Source organism: Serinus canaria, chromosome 4 (genome assembly GCF_022539315.1).
Source record: "Serinus canaria isolate serCan28SL12 chromosome 4, serCan2020, whole genome shotgun sequence".
NCBI classification, from domain to species: domain Eukaryota; kingdom Metazoa; phylum Chordata; class Aves; order Passeriformes; family Fringillidae; genus Serinus; species Serinus canaria.
In genome coordinates this window covers 35,401,089-35,415,348 of record NC_066317.1, presented here as the reverse complement: position 1 = coordinate 35,415,348, position 14,260 = coordinate 35,401,089, and the positions used below count along the sequence as shown (strand labels likewise).

Here is a 14,260-nt window from a genome sequence, read left to right as displayed (position 1 = left end):
CAAATCTCCCAAAATGCTTTCATGGACAAAGGAAGAAAAGCAGAAGCACAGGGTTTTTTTCTTCTCATTTATACACCAATATGCTTTTGAACTGCCTTGTCTCCAGTCACACAGCACAATGGATTTGGGATTTTTAAGGTTATGAGTTACAACTAGAAAACAGATATCTAGTGATCCTAACATGTTTCCCACTTTCCTATTTGTGCAATTGTAAGACCAGGAATGAACAGGAGACAGATTTTTATCAGCTATGAAGGTAAGGCATTGAGTTGCTACATACAAAACTTTTTTTCTCAGTCTTAAATGCCATCATTTGTACACACAGATAAGCATACAGGAAAATCATGCTTACAAAGACTTTGATGTATGAACTGACAAGGATGGCAAGTTGTTGTAGTGTGTTTTTATACTCTGAAGTAGTTTTGTTTTAGTAACCCCATATTTTTCCCAAATGGTTTATCCCAGATTGTACCCCCTTCCCTTTACCTCTGTAATCCCTCTCCTTTGCTGAGATCATCCCCAAATCCCCACCTTGGCTCTCTGTCAATCACTCAGCATCCAATCCCCTCCATGGAGAAGCTTCAATCCAGGATGTCAAGTGATGAGCCAGAGACTAGAGGTCCGCCCCCCAAGCATTACACCCTACTCTGTCCTAAATGTCTATCCCCCAGTACCCATCCCTTAGGGTCACTCATTGGTTAGTAAAATGTTATCTACTTTTGGTTTCCACCTCCCTTTAAATGTAACCTTGGCACATCTCCCCCGGGGTCTCAGCAGGGGAGCTCCTGAATAAAACCTTGGATCAACCCCTGCTAAGAGTCGGTCCCTTTCTTCCACTGATGTTTCTAGTGTCTCCTGCTGCAAAGGTGACAGGCCTAGCTGCCCTCAGCACCCTCGGGGCACGAGAGAGTGTCCCCCCGCTGCACACAGTGTTGGGGTTGCTCCCCTGCTATCTGCCGACTTGGGGCTGGCCAGGGGTTCCTGAGAGGGTCCCAGAGGGACAGAGACAACTGGTGATATTAAAGGCTGTTTCAGAATGAAACAAATCTGACAAAAGCACAGGATGCTATCTTTAAGTCATCACACATACTTCTTGAAATGTCATCGTAACTCCCTATGGGTACTGTAGTCCTTGCAGAGAGCAGATGAGGTGTAGAAGCATGGAGAATACAGCCTCCTAGAGCCCAGCAGCTATACTGACCAATATTCTTTGGTAATTCTAAAACTCTACAACTTTTCCCAGGCAAATGAGTTCCTGCAAGACTTGCTGTTGAGGTAGTAGCTGATGTCCTGGCTGCTGCAGCCTTGATCCGCCTGCCCTGGAGACAGGCTGTCACACAGGTATACACTCCAGCCTTCATGGAGCCTGCGAGGGGTAAGCCAGAGTGGGAGACCCAAACTCCCAGGGGTTCTGGGTGCAGCCCTGCATGCTCACCATGACATAAAACTCTTTTTGCCAAAAGCAGAAAGAGGGAAAGTGTAGCACTCTAAAGACAATTCTATGTTCAATATCATCGTCTGTGAACAATGACTGTGGAGATGGTGTTAGGACAATGCTTACAGAAACAGCAACAACAGAAGCACCTAGTACTATCAGTTTATGTAATACTCTGGCCTACATCTGATTTAATGCCTTAAATATGAAAATGGATTTAACTCTTAGAAGACATTAGCAGTATTAATTTATGTTACTTTTGTTTGAGCAGCACTTAGAGCCAGTTTTAGTGCACTGCTTACATACTCAGATAACCCTAGGGCCATCAATGTCTATGGATCAAATATATAAAAATGAGCCACTTCTCCTGTCAACTGATACGCAGTAATTTTAGAACTATTTATCCTTTGTGTGAGCCAGAAAAAAGAAAAAGTCAAAGGTAAAGAAGTCAAGCACTGCCAAAAACCTCACTGAAGAAACACGGGACTCTTACTCAGTGTGACATTGATCCTGATAAAAGAATTTGAACAGTCCAGCTGTGCAGCACTTGGTCTGTGCAGGGTGGGGTTATATCGCTTTTGTACAACAGATGTGTGACACTTGCTGGGCTCAGATTGACTCATTAAGGGTATAAGAGAAAGAAAGAGAAGTTAGTGAGCTCTTAGGCTTTCTTCTTTTTTCAAATGTGCCACTTGACTTTATGTGTGACATTTTCACGTCAGTGCTGTAAAAATCCATGAGTTTGGGGCTGAGAAAGGAGTACTCTCAGGTTCTACAGCTTAGCACTGCTGCACTGACTGAGACAATTCCTCATTAAATTATTGAAGTTCATGTAACAGCAAGTGAAATGAAGATTAAATAATTCCCTTTTGAGTAAAACAACTTTTTTTTTGCACCACCTTGACTATAGAACTCATGAAATCTAAAATAAATGATGATGTCTGATATTATATGATTGATTTAATGCAAAATGTGTTTTCAAAGATACTGGAAGCTGTGATATCTGCACAATATATTCATGCTGGATCACAGCTTGTAAATTCATGAGCACTTCCAAAGAAAACACCTTGTGGCAAATTCACACATATTGTTTTAGGTAGCAGGACTTCAAATTCATATTGCAAATACATTCTGTCTTAGAAAAAGCATGGGATGTGTATTATGGTTTTCAACTTGTACCAGACTTTCTAGTATATTCAAAAGAGTAAGAACAAAACCTAATTGAAACTTTCCTCTTTTCCACAGTGGAAAAGAGTGCAGTTATGTCACTCAAACACAGAACCGACAGTCTCACTAACCTTAATCTATCCGGATTTGCTGTTACATTGCTCTACTGCACATATTTCAAATGTTACAAGGCAGAACAGATTATTAAGGGTATGTACAAGGACATAGGCACAAACACACATAGGAGATAAGGCCATGAAAAGTGTAGAAAAAAACCTCCGTTTTTTCATAAAGTCCTTATTTTCTATCATAAACAGATTTTTTCAAGAAATGTAAGAGTCAGATTTTAAATAAATATGTTTGCAAAAAAAAGAGGAGCTGAGAAGAGGCTGTTTATGAGACATCTGCTTTCACACCACATGCTTTTACTAGCTAGATATCAAAATACTAGAGCCAAAATTGTCTGTCTACTTCACTGTTTACTCTTTCTCAGACTGGCATAGGCAAGCAGATACAAAGTATTTCCAAATGGAAGCAGAGAGGGTACTAAATGACAGTGTTGGCACAGCCTTTGGTGTGTATAATCAGCAAGGTTTCAAGAGCTGAGTGATTCTTACAAAGCAGTAACATTACAGTCTGCTTCCCTCTTTCAGCTTCTCGCAGCCATTGACCTTCAAGGTTTTTCAAGGTCCTTGCAAGTGCCAACAAATTAATTAAAACTGCACAGGAATGTGACAATCTCAGGAAAAACTAGAGAAGGAGGGCTGAAAGTTCTCTTCCTGTTATTTTAGAGAAAGCATGTTTTAGACAAAAAAGAAAATCTTTTGTCTTCATGTCCTTCCTAAGAACTTAGTAAATGGTTTTAAGGCAGAGATTTCACACCATTGGTATGATTTTGATTTACTGTTAAAAATACTTGGGTTTATGCAGAGATTATATTAATATTGCTGTGAAAAGAATGAATACCTGAATCAAAAGCTCCTCCTCTTAGACCCTCTTGATTGAGTTAAGGATTGTCCAGCTGGCTAGAGAAATTACACATCTCCTGATCCCAGTCCTCCAAGGACAACCATGTATAAATGTGAAAGATGGTGAAGGAAGATCACAGTAGGAGTCATACCAATCTGATCCAGCCTGACTTCTCCTGATAAATTCCTTACCTCTCACTATACATTAATCTAATAAAGAGTGGGCAGCAGGATCAAAAAGAACAAACTTTAACAACAAAGGAATTCATTACTGCAAAGAAGTAGCAACCAGTATGACACATATAAATTATAGTTTTTTTGAACATCTGTAACTAATAGCTTATAAAGAAGAACTAAGGATTGCTAGTACCAGAGAAATACATTTTAGAAATCTCACCATGAGGTAATTTGCCTTCCTAATATAAATTTTGGAGAATAGTAGAGGTTCCTATGTTTAGAAGTCTATTGTCCAGTCTTGACCACTGGGAATATGCAGACTTGTGCCTGATTTTACCAAATGTTTTCGTCACAGTTTCAACTTCAGCCTCTGGTTTCAAATATGAAAGTTAATTTTCTGACAGCCCCAAGAACATACACAAAAAATCAGAAAAGGCTAGAACTCACAGTACAGATATTCCTATGGTTTTTAAAAAGTACCACAATACACTGGAGGAGTGAAACCTTCTTTATATATCCTAATGAACTGAGAGGAAAGAGCCTTCTGCACATGACCTATCCATGGCGTGAAGCTGCTGTAGTTGTTGGGGGCAAAAGCCAAAGCAATTTTTCACTGCAACTAAGGAAGTAATTTCCTCTCACGGCTCTCCTTGTGTTCTCATTTCTTCTGCACAAAACAAACTGTCAAAGCAAGCTTTGCTACAGCTCTGCTCTTCTCAAAGGTCTGAATGCAGAACATCTTTGATCACAGCTGGCTGTTTGCTCAGCCCTTGCTCTGCAATGATGCTCAGATATTGGCTTCTCTTTTGTGGTCTCTCCCTCCCCTCATCCATCAATGGAGAAATTGTATTTGTCTGCTACTGGTACTCAGTGATGACAGCACCTACAGAATATATAGAGCAGCTGAGATAGATCAGTCGTTTTAAAAGGAAAGTATCCAGGCTTTGCTTTTCACATTTCACGTGTGAGCAAACCTTACTCCATCTGCACACAACTGTCCTTGTAAGGACAGCAGGAATTATACCAATAGATATGCAAAAAACCCCAAGCAGTGACTTCAGACCTCCTTTTTACTAAGGTGATTCTCTGAATCTAAAATCTTCTGCAACATGCAGTAATGAGTGCTACATACTTTTTTACTCATTCTTGTTCTCATTGTGCATACATCATGTTCCCTCTACACACAAAATTGAAATGAGTTACAAAAGCAACAGTGATAGTTCTAAGACATGACAGTTTCTCATTTTAATGGATAGTTCAGGGACTGTTTCAACCTCTGTGAACTTCCTTAATAACACTACTTAACACCAGGTTTACTCTCATTTAATTATTTTAATTTCCCTCAATCTAAAATGTTAGATTCATTTAAACTTGATCTATTCCTTACCTCTCCCCAGGCAGCAGGTGGAGGTTCCACAGGAGGGTAGTATTTGGGGACATCCCAAGCCACTGCAGCCATGAACCACTTGAAATCTTTACACTTGAGGTGCTTGCGCAGCTCCTTCTGGGCAGAGATGTCACCAGTGGAGAGATGTCTGTACTCAGGCCGTCGCTGGTAAATGTACTCTGCAAACTCATCCATCCATGTCTCGGCCACTCGCTTCAGGTTCTGCGTGGCACAAAAAAGAGTAAACATTAACTTCTTCATGTTTTGAGTGAATGATATTCATAACAGGGAAAATTTTAAACAAAACAAAACAAGAAATCAGCATTCCACACAATTTTTAAACTTAGCTGGTCTCATTTCTCAGTGCTGAGCAAACACTACAGAGTACTAAGTACCCTGCTCTCCTGCTGGCTCTGTGAGAGACAGCCTTCTGTCTGTTGAACATCTTATTTTCCTTCACATTCTTTATGCACATTCTTCATATGGGTTTTTGATTAATGATGGATTTTGAACAAAAATTTCCTTTCTGTTGCTTACATCGGTCCCTGTTTTTTCAGACCTACTAATGTGGAAGAATGGTTCAAAATCTTTCTTCTGATGTATTTCGCTTTGCATTTGAAAGGCATCTGAATTTCAATCTGTCATGATACTGCTTAGTCACCAAGCAATTCCTACCTAAGTTTTAGGGTGAGGGCTTACAAGTGAATGTTTGGGGGCAAGCAGCCCTGAAGAGGAGTTTATTTGAAGAAAAAGACCTCCTGGGATAGGAGCCACAACAACCTGTGGCTTTCTGCACTCACTCATCCTATGAACATATCTAAGACTATTTAGGTTCCAGGAAACCCAGTTCTGGCTGTGTTCCACAAAGTTCATTTTTGTTGACATTTTATAGGAAATAGAATTACCTATTTTGCTGCATAGGAATTTATTCAAATTATAATTAATTAAATTAGCTGCCTCAGATTATAAAATAAAACAATTACCATTGCAAAGAAAAGTTCTGGGTAGACTGAAAATATATATTTTATTGTTATTTACCGACATGAAGGGGACATTTTTTTCTGTATTTTTGTTTGATTTTAAAATTTCTCCTGTAACTCAATCCACACAAATTTATATGCAGATGTTGTAGTGGAATATGGCTTTGGTCTATTCTGTATTGCCACAGCTGCCCAATAACCTTTTATCCCACCAACAAAGCAACATCTCTCTGGGTGACATTGAGACACTATGGTGTTATTGCTTTGATTGTAAAAACAAGATAATCAAGTCTTGTAATATTCTTTTTATAGAACACTAACTACAAAATGCTGAGATTCACTCTGTAATAAGCTGGAGGACAACACACATCTGATTACCATCAACATAAGGTAATGTTTCTTTTCAGAACACTCTCTGCATCTAAGTAAGCTGGGTTCCTACTCTGACTTGCCTTCAAGATTCACTGGAAAATTCTTTTCCTGAATTTTATTAATCTATGTAAACTAAATGTCTCTGAACTAATAAGGCTTATCTGAATACAAAGACAGCAAGATACAGAACAAAGGAAGTACTTTTAGCTGACACTGCAAGATAAGTTTCTGTGTACTTTGTCTCTGTGAAGCAAGTATATTAAACCTGCAGGGATAAAACAAGTAACATTAAAGCAGTGTAAGAATTCACAACACTCATATCCTTATTCAAAAATGGCTAGTGCCCCACATAAGTTTCACTTGTGCTGTAATTTCAGGAAGACCTAAATAACTTTACAAGAAATTAGAATTCAAGAATAGGAGCTGGGTAGGACAATGAAAACCAGAAAAAAATCAAGAACGTCGTCTAAATGACAATCTCACCTTTCTAGCAGAAAACCTGTAACACAGAAATTTTCTGAGACATAAAAATATTATGTGATGAGATTTTGTACATGAAAAATATAAGAAAAAATTATTAGGAACATTAAACAAAAAGAAAAAATAATGAAAATATGTGTGATTTCTAGCATAACTTTCACTGCAATGCTGCATACCCCATTTGCTACAACGCAAATGCAGTTTAGGACTGTTCTATAAAATAGTTTTTTGTAATCACTTCATCTGATAGGATTTATAAACTATACCATAAAAAGAGCCATACAGTGAACGTACGGTAAAAAAATAAAAAGTTCTCTTAGGAAAGAAAAATTCAAGGTAAGTCTTGCATCACCTATACTAAGAGTAGTCTCTGATGGACTTTCTTCTTTAGTTACTTGGCTGCACTAAAAGGACTGCATTCTGCTTTAGATGACTGTTACCGATAAAACATGAGTACAGCAAAAATCTCTATATTGCACCTGGTCACTAATTCAAAATTTTAATTCACCGGTCAAAAACTTTTTGTTTTCCAATACCACCTTTATAACTGTTTGGGTTTCATGTGTGTTTTTGTGTAAATGCACCAAACACGGTATTAAAAGAAAGAGTCAGCTCTTCCCACAATTCCCCAAGTATCAGGTAGGACACTTTGGATAAATCTATTTAAAACTTTGCCTCCCTGTTCTTCCAAGACCTTTCTTTCCATCATATGCTAAAAATCACCAGTAATGAACTAGTATATTATCCTTACTATGTTTATGCATTGATTTAACAAGCCAAACCCTTATGAGCTCTAAATCTCCAGATTACTTATGAACATGACCAAAAAGAACACTGTGTTCTGGAGTAGTGAGAAGCTGTTTCTGGGGCAAGCACTCAGCATCTAAACAACTTTGTTTTAAAGAGGTCTATTGACCTCAGTTAGCATGGGTTAGCATTTCTTATCCTTATTACCACTATACAAGCTCAGAAATCACCATACTTCCTTGTAAAATATATGTGTTCAGACTACTAGTAAAATTCCCCTGAATTGAATGCAGTCAAGAAGAGCTGCTGTACTGAAAGCTGGTTTGGTGCAACCTTCCACAGGAAAGGCAAACATAATTTTCCTTCTTATTTAGAACACAGCATGTTCCTAGAGCAAAAATACAGGCTGTCCAAGATGAGATGGGTGAACTTGTAAGCTGAAAATTCCCATTCTGTGGCTGTCTAGCAGCAGGGAAAATTGCAGAGACCCTCTTAGGACCATAACTCTTCTCTGCCAATTATGGTAGGGAGCTGCTGGGCTTTTACTCATACTATCTGAGGAGCACAACCAAAACAAGAGCCCTCATCTCTGAGCACTTTAGACCTACCAATCAAATGACTTACTGCAAGGTAAGGATGTGATTTCAAATCCTTTACAAGTCTTCCAGAAATGTCATTCCCATAATTTGGGTGGATGTCTGACACAGTGGATGGAGGAAGGAGAATGGTCACTTCCTCCTTGCCTGACCCTTAGGTGAGGCTAGATACAAGCTGAGCATGTCATATAAGCACAAGTGGGAATGGTTTTGAATAGCTACCCAATCTTGACAGAGTCTAGCTGTAAACAAGGCTTAAAGCAGTTTGATTTTGATAGGATTTTACTCTGTGTGGGTATACTGACCCAGAACTTGCAGGCCAAAGAACTTTAGGAGCCTTCCAGATTAGGTTGCATTTTGTGAACATTTTACAGCATCATTTAACCACCCATTTAGTTTTTATCATGAGACATTTAAGTTTCACAGTGAAACTAATCTTCAAGTAATTTAGACTCTACAGGAATTATCTTTGAATCTTCTTGATTTCTGTCTCCTTCTGTTACTATTTATGTTATTTTCTCCAGAAAACTCCTTTAAAAAGTTTTTCAAATGGCATCAAATACTACTTATAGGAAGAACCAGTTTTGGGATATCTTTGTGGTAGATCACTCTTGCTTGGATTCAATCTGAAAATCTCATGTAAATGAATACGGAAAGGAAAAAAAGAAAAATAGAATCATAGAATCATTTAGATTCAAACTGACTTCAAAGATCATTGAGTCCAACTGTAGCCCAGTACTGCCAAGTCCACCACTAAACCATGTCCCTAAGTGCCACATCTACATGTCTTTTAAATACCTCCAGGGACGGTGACTCAACCACTTCCCCGGGCAGCCTGTTCCAATGCTTGACAACATGTTTCTACAGCTGAAAATGGCGTAGCTTAGCTTGGTTGACAAATTCATTGCAAGGCTACAGATGTCCAGATTGGTTACTCTTAATAGGAAAAAAAAAAGGAAAAAAATAAATAAAAACAATTCAATGAAGATCAAATAATTATTAACTAGTTACATGAATTGACACACAAAATAAAGAAGTCAGAGGGACTCTAAGTGGTCATTTGAGGAGGTTCTCAGGACCTATCCAAGAAGACCCATGACAATTTGTTCACTCTTTTGTCATTTTCAGTGAAAAATTTCTGTATGAGAATAAGTAAGGCCAATGGTATTTCAGCAGATGAATATTTCTAAATGTTAGGTTGTAACAGCTGTCACAAAGAAACTGTGAGATGAATACAACAGTGACAGCAACCACACTGACTCATCAGCTGTCATCAGTTGCTCATTTACACATTCTTGACATAATCTTAATCACTGTTACAATTTTACTCTCTGGTAAATTCTTTACCACTGGCCTTCCATTTAGACAAATTTTATTTAGGTTTGTACAAACTCACACCTTTAAGACTGTGATTTTGCTTTGTATTTTTGATGAACGATAGTCTGCAAGACAGTAAGTTGCAATGTCATGGATACATGGATGTCATGGTTTAACCTCAGCTGACAAGTAAGCACCACACAGCCACTTACTCAGTCCTCCTTAAAGGGGTGGGAGAGAGAATCAGAAGAGTGAAAGTGATAGAACTCAAGAGGTTGAGATACAGACAATTTAACAGAGAAAGGAAAAACTGTGCACCCAAGCGAAGCCATTCACCTCTCCCCATGGAAAGGCTGGTGTTCAGCTGTCTCCAGGACAGCAGGGCTCCTTCATGCCTAATGGTGACTTGGGAGCACCAACACCATCACTCTAAACACCCCACCTTCCTCCTTAGCTTTATATATTGAGCCTGATGCCATATGGTCTGGAATATCCCTGCGGTCAGTTTGGATCAGCCGTCCTAGCTGTGTCTCTTCCCAGCTCCTCACCCTGCTTGCTGGGTGGGGGTGGTGGGGTGAAGAGCAGAAAAGGCCCAGTGCAAGCCCTGCTGAGCAGTAAGGAAAATATCTCTACACTGATAACAGTTTCCAGCACTAATCCAAAACACAGCCCCATACTAATTACTCTCAGGAAAATTAACTCTGTCCCAACGAAAGCCAGCACAGCAGACTTCAATAAAAGAGTTTAAATCAAATTGACTGGAGAAAGAGAGAGACAAATGAGGACTTCTCCACTTGGAAAAGAAAAATTTTCATGGGCCATTTTGTTCAGTGAGTAGGGTAGATACACCTCTGTGATCAAATGACTGTCCCTTTCTAAGTGTGTAAGATCATCTGTCATTTCCAAGAGATGTGATATTACTCAGTGAGCAGAAAGCAGACACTGATCATAAGAATGGAATATCAGGGTGACACAGGGACACGTCAAAGGACAGGTCCATAAATTGCTCTAGGCAAAGTTTAACTGGATTAGTCCCTAATATGAGAGGGTGTCGTGGTTTAAGAGGAAATGAAGTTTTTTGTGATGGTGTGGGCAAGCCAATCGGTGTTCAGATTTAATATTGGCACCTGGTTTGTCCACTGAGGGCATGGATACGCCTCTGAGAACACAGGGGGTTAAAAGCTGTGATCTCCCAGGGGAACTTCCTCTTTGAATTCCGGCTTGAGACTGAGCAGACCCCCCTGCCCAGCCAGAGCTGGGCAGGGGGGGAGGGGAGCCATGTGGCTGGAGAGAGGTAGGCCAGGCCTGGGCCCAAGGGTGGAGGAGAACATTGTAAGGGCTTCGGGCAGCCATTCCCCATTCCCCCCCCCCCCCCCCCCCCCAGAGAGAGGGAGAGAGAGACAGAGCCGGTGCCTGTGGTGCCTGTGATAGTGGCCCGGCGTGAAGGAGAAGGGGGGGTGCCCAGCAGGGCAGGCAGGCGTGGGAGTTGACGAAGTAAACCGGCAGAGCCTGGGACTTTTAACCCCTCTGAGGAAGATGGGAACCTTGCTAATGCTGATTCCTCCTGAAGTTGATGAGATTGAGAAGATGTTGAGATCGAGAAGATGTTGAGAAAATTCTAGGTGGGAGGAGATGATGGAGTGGCTTTGGGCTGGACTTTTCTTGTGTAGCCACAGCAGAACCACTGGTGTTCCAGTGACACAGAGACTGCCGGGGGAGGTGATGGCTCAGAGCCAGGAGAGTGCAGTGATGTGGAGGAGTGAACAGAGACGACGGGTGAGGAGGGTGGTGGTGGTGCCCTCCGTCTTCAAAGAAGAGAGAAGAAGAAAATGATCTCTGTTCAAGAGACCCCTTGGCCCCAGGGGGTGAAATTTGGGGGGGACAAGTGTCCCAAAAGGAGAAGGACTGTGCTCTCTTTGGAACTGGACAAAGTATCCTTAAAATGAAAAACCCTAGAAGCAGCTCTGATCCATGTGCAGTGGTGAGAGCACTGGACAAAGAATGTGGTGCAAGAGGGACTACTCTCTCCTCGAGGAACTGAGAATTGGTTATCTAAAGGGTGGCAATGGAATTGGAAATTTGGTGGGGGGAGGAGGAAGAATTTTGGAAGGTTTTCATCTTGTGTTCTATGTGTTTTGTGTGTCTTCCTTTGTAGTTGTAGGTTAATAAATGTTTTTTCCCTTTTAACCTTAAGTTGGAGCCTGTCTCTGTCTCTGATCACATCTCACAGTGGGTGCCAGGGAAGGAGGTGATCTCGTGGGGGCACTGGCATTGCGCCAGGCTCAAACAATGACAGAGGGGTAGTTCCCCACTTTGTCACTGTGGAAGGTGTGCTGGCTTGAGATGACAACAGTCCTAAGAGAGCTCCTGAGCTATACTGCAAGCCAGCACACCTCCATCCTCTAGGTGCATCTTTTCCAATTAACATTTTAGATGCAGCACTTGGACTAAGATAACATTGTAATTCCTGTTCTTAGTTTCTCCAGATGTTCTAAAGATTTTTATCAGGTGTCACTAAAGAAGCACAATGGTTCTATTGTTTGTTTCATTTCACCCGCATAACCGGTTTTTTTTCTGCTTTTGTGTCTATCTCACCACATGAAACTGACCCTGATCTCAATCAATAGACTTTACTTTTGTCAATATTAAACTACTACGGGAACATTTGAAACCTGTAATGAGATCCTATTGTCCTGCATTTAATCTGAACATTTTCCAGGAAGCTGGATGTCACCAGCTGGTATTTGTCACAGGAGACAGGACATCAAAATCACTTTCAATTATGCCAATCAAATACGAATCACCACAGCAAGTCTGAGGCCCGACTGTATTTTGATTGTGAAATGTAACAGGGAACATTACTGTTTTGCTTGCCAAGAGTAACACAACAATCTTGGCTACAACTGACATATTAATCTCTTTCTTTCCCTAGTAAAATTCTAGTGGTATTATTTTGACCTCACCTACATCATCTTACCTATTTGAATTTTTCTGTTATTGTTTTGTGAAGCACAGTATTGTTGCTAATTTAAAATGGGTATCCTGTTTACCTGTAAAAGCAGCTGTATTTAATTTGGCTGGAAATAATATAATATACAGTTTGTTTTACACAAAATGTATTTAAAAAGTGCATTGGGATCTATTCAGTCAAGACAACTCTATGTTCCTCTGGAATATGGGTAGCATAGTGTTACAATGAATCATCATTGAGAAGAGAACGAAGTGACTGGAGAAGCTCATCCAACAAGTATGGATTAATATGCCAGAAGCAGCAGGGTATAAAACTCCAGAGCACTCACAAGGAGAAAAACGATACCCTCAGTTTTGTGCAAAGATCCATCCATCAGTGTCAGAACACAAAGCTTACCATTTCTGTGAATTTCTACAGCAGAAAAAGAATAAAACATTTCCTGGACACTAACCAGAGTCTTATGATGTTCAGGTTTTAATACTTTAACCTGCCTACATCAGTCGAGCCTTAGCTGGAAGGTTTCATACTCTTCCCTTTCTCCCATAACTCCCTTTTAATTTACAAAGTGCTACTGTTTGTCAATATTTCCCCTTCTTGGGTACCTTATTTTGGTTCTTTACACATAACTGTGTTTAAATCTTAACAGGGTTTCATATCAGAAATATTTACATTAAAAACTCCAAGAACAAGCAAAACCCAACCAAATAAAGAGATGTCTCCAGACATAAAAGAAATGCATCTGCATGGAAGACAGTATTCTAACAAGATGACAAAGCTCATGTGGTATATAAATAAATCTTCTATGAGTTAGCACAGCTGGCAGAGAGGCAAGAGCCTATTTATTTTCAGACAGTAGTTTGCAAATACCTAGAGCTGAAATTCCACAGACATCATCTGAAAACAAACAGGATTTCATTCTCTCTATAAAAGTTTGTATCTCCACCAGGTACACAAAAATAATAATTTAAGATCCATGCATTGGAAAATCTAAACCTCTTGCTCAAATGAGGCCAACCTGCAGAGTTTGGGGGCAGGGATGTTCTTGGTCCCAGTAAGGACGCTGCTTTCCCCTAGCTTTGTGGCTGTGAGAGGGCTGTGGAACACAGAATGACACTACAAGAACATCTCCACAAATTTGCTGGCTGTTGCCATGCTTGTGTTACAGACCCATACAGACCATAGCCCATCCCAGCAGCTGAGCCTGGAAGAGTTCGGGGGTTAGACTCTAAACAGATTTATTGAGCCTCATAACTTGGGTTCCAGTGCTAGCTTATGCAGTAAATCCTGACAAGTAGCTACCACCACTTTGATATAGTTATTGTCCAAGAATATCTAGTTCTCCATCTTCTTTGTGATCTTTTCAATAGCTAAGCTAAGCCATTGTATTCATTAATTTAAAAGCAAAACACTATTCAGATTGGAGAAAACATAAAAAAAAAATTACTTTGCCTTTTTTGTATACAAGGATTAGAAGATCAAAGAATAACAGAATGGGTAATGCTAGCAGGGACCACAGGGAGTCTTTTGGTCCAGCCTCCCTACTACAGCAGGGTCATCCCAGAGCACATGGCACAGGCTTGTGTCCAGATGGTTCTTGAGCATCTCCAGTGAGGGAGAGTCCACAGCCTCCCTGGACAATCTGTTCCAGTGCTCAGTCAACTGC

At 40.2% G+C, this 14,260-nt stretch overlaps 1 protein-coding gene across 1 annotated transcript in view; it reads right to left on the bottom strand.

Moving 5' to 3' along the window:
* Positions 1-14,260, bottom strand: part of GALNTL6 (polypeptide N-acetylgalactosaminyltransferase like 6) — a 427,616-nt gene that overhangs the window by 15,604 nt on the left and 397,752 nt on the right. The window contains exon 9 of the mRNA XM_030239539.2: positions 5,135-5,356. Within this exon, the coding sequence (XP_030095399.2) occupies positions 5,135-5,356 (222 nt within the window). The remainder of the gene's footprint in view (positions 1-5,134; positions 5,357-14,260) is intronic.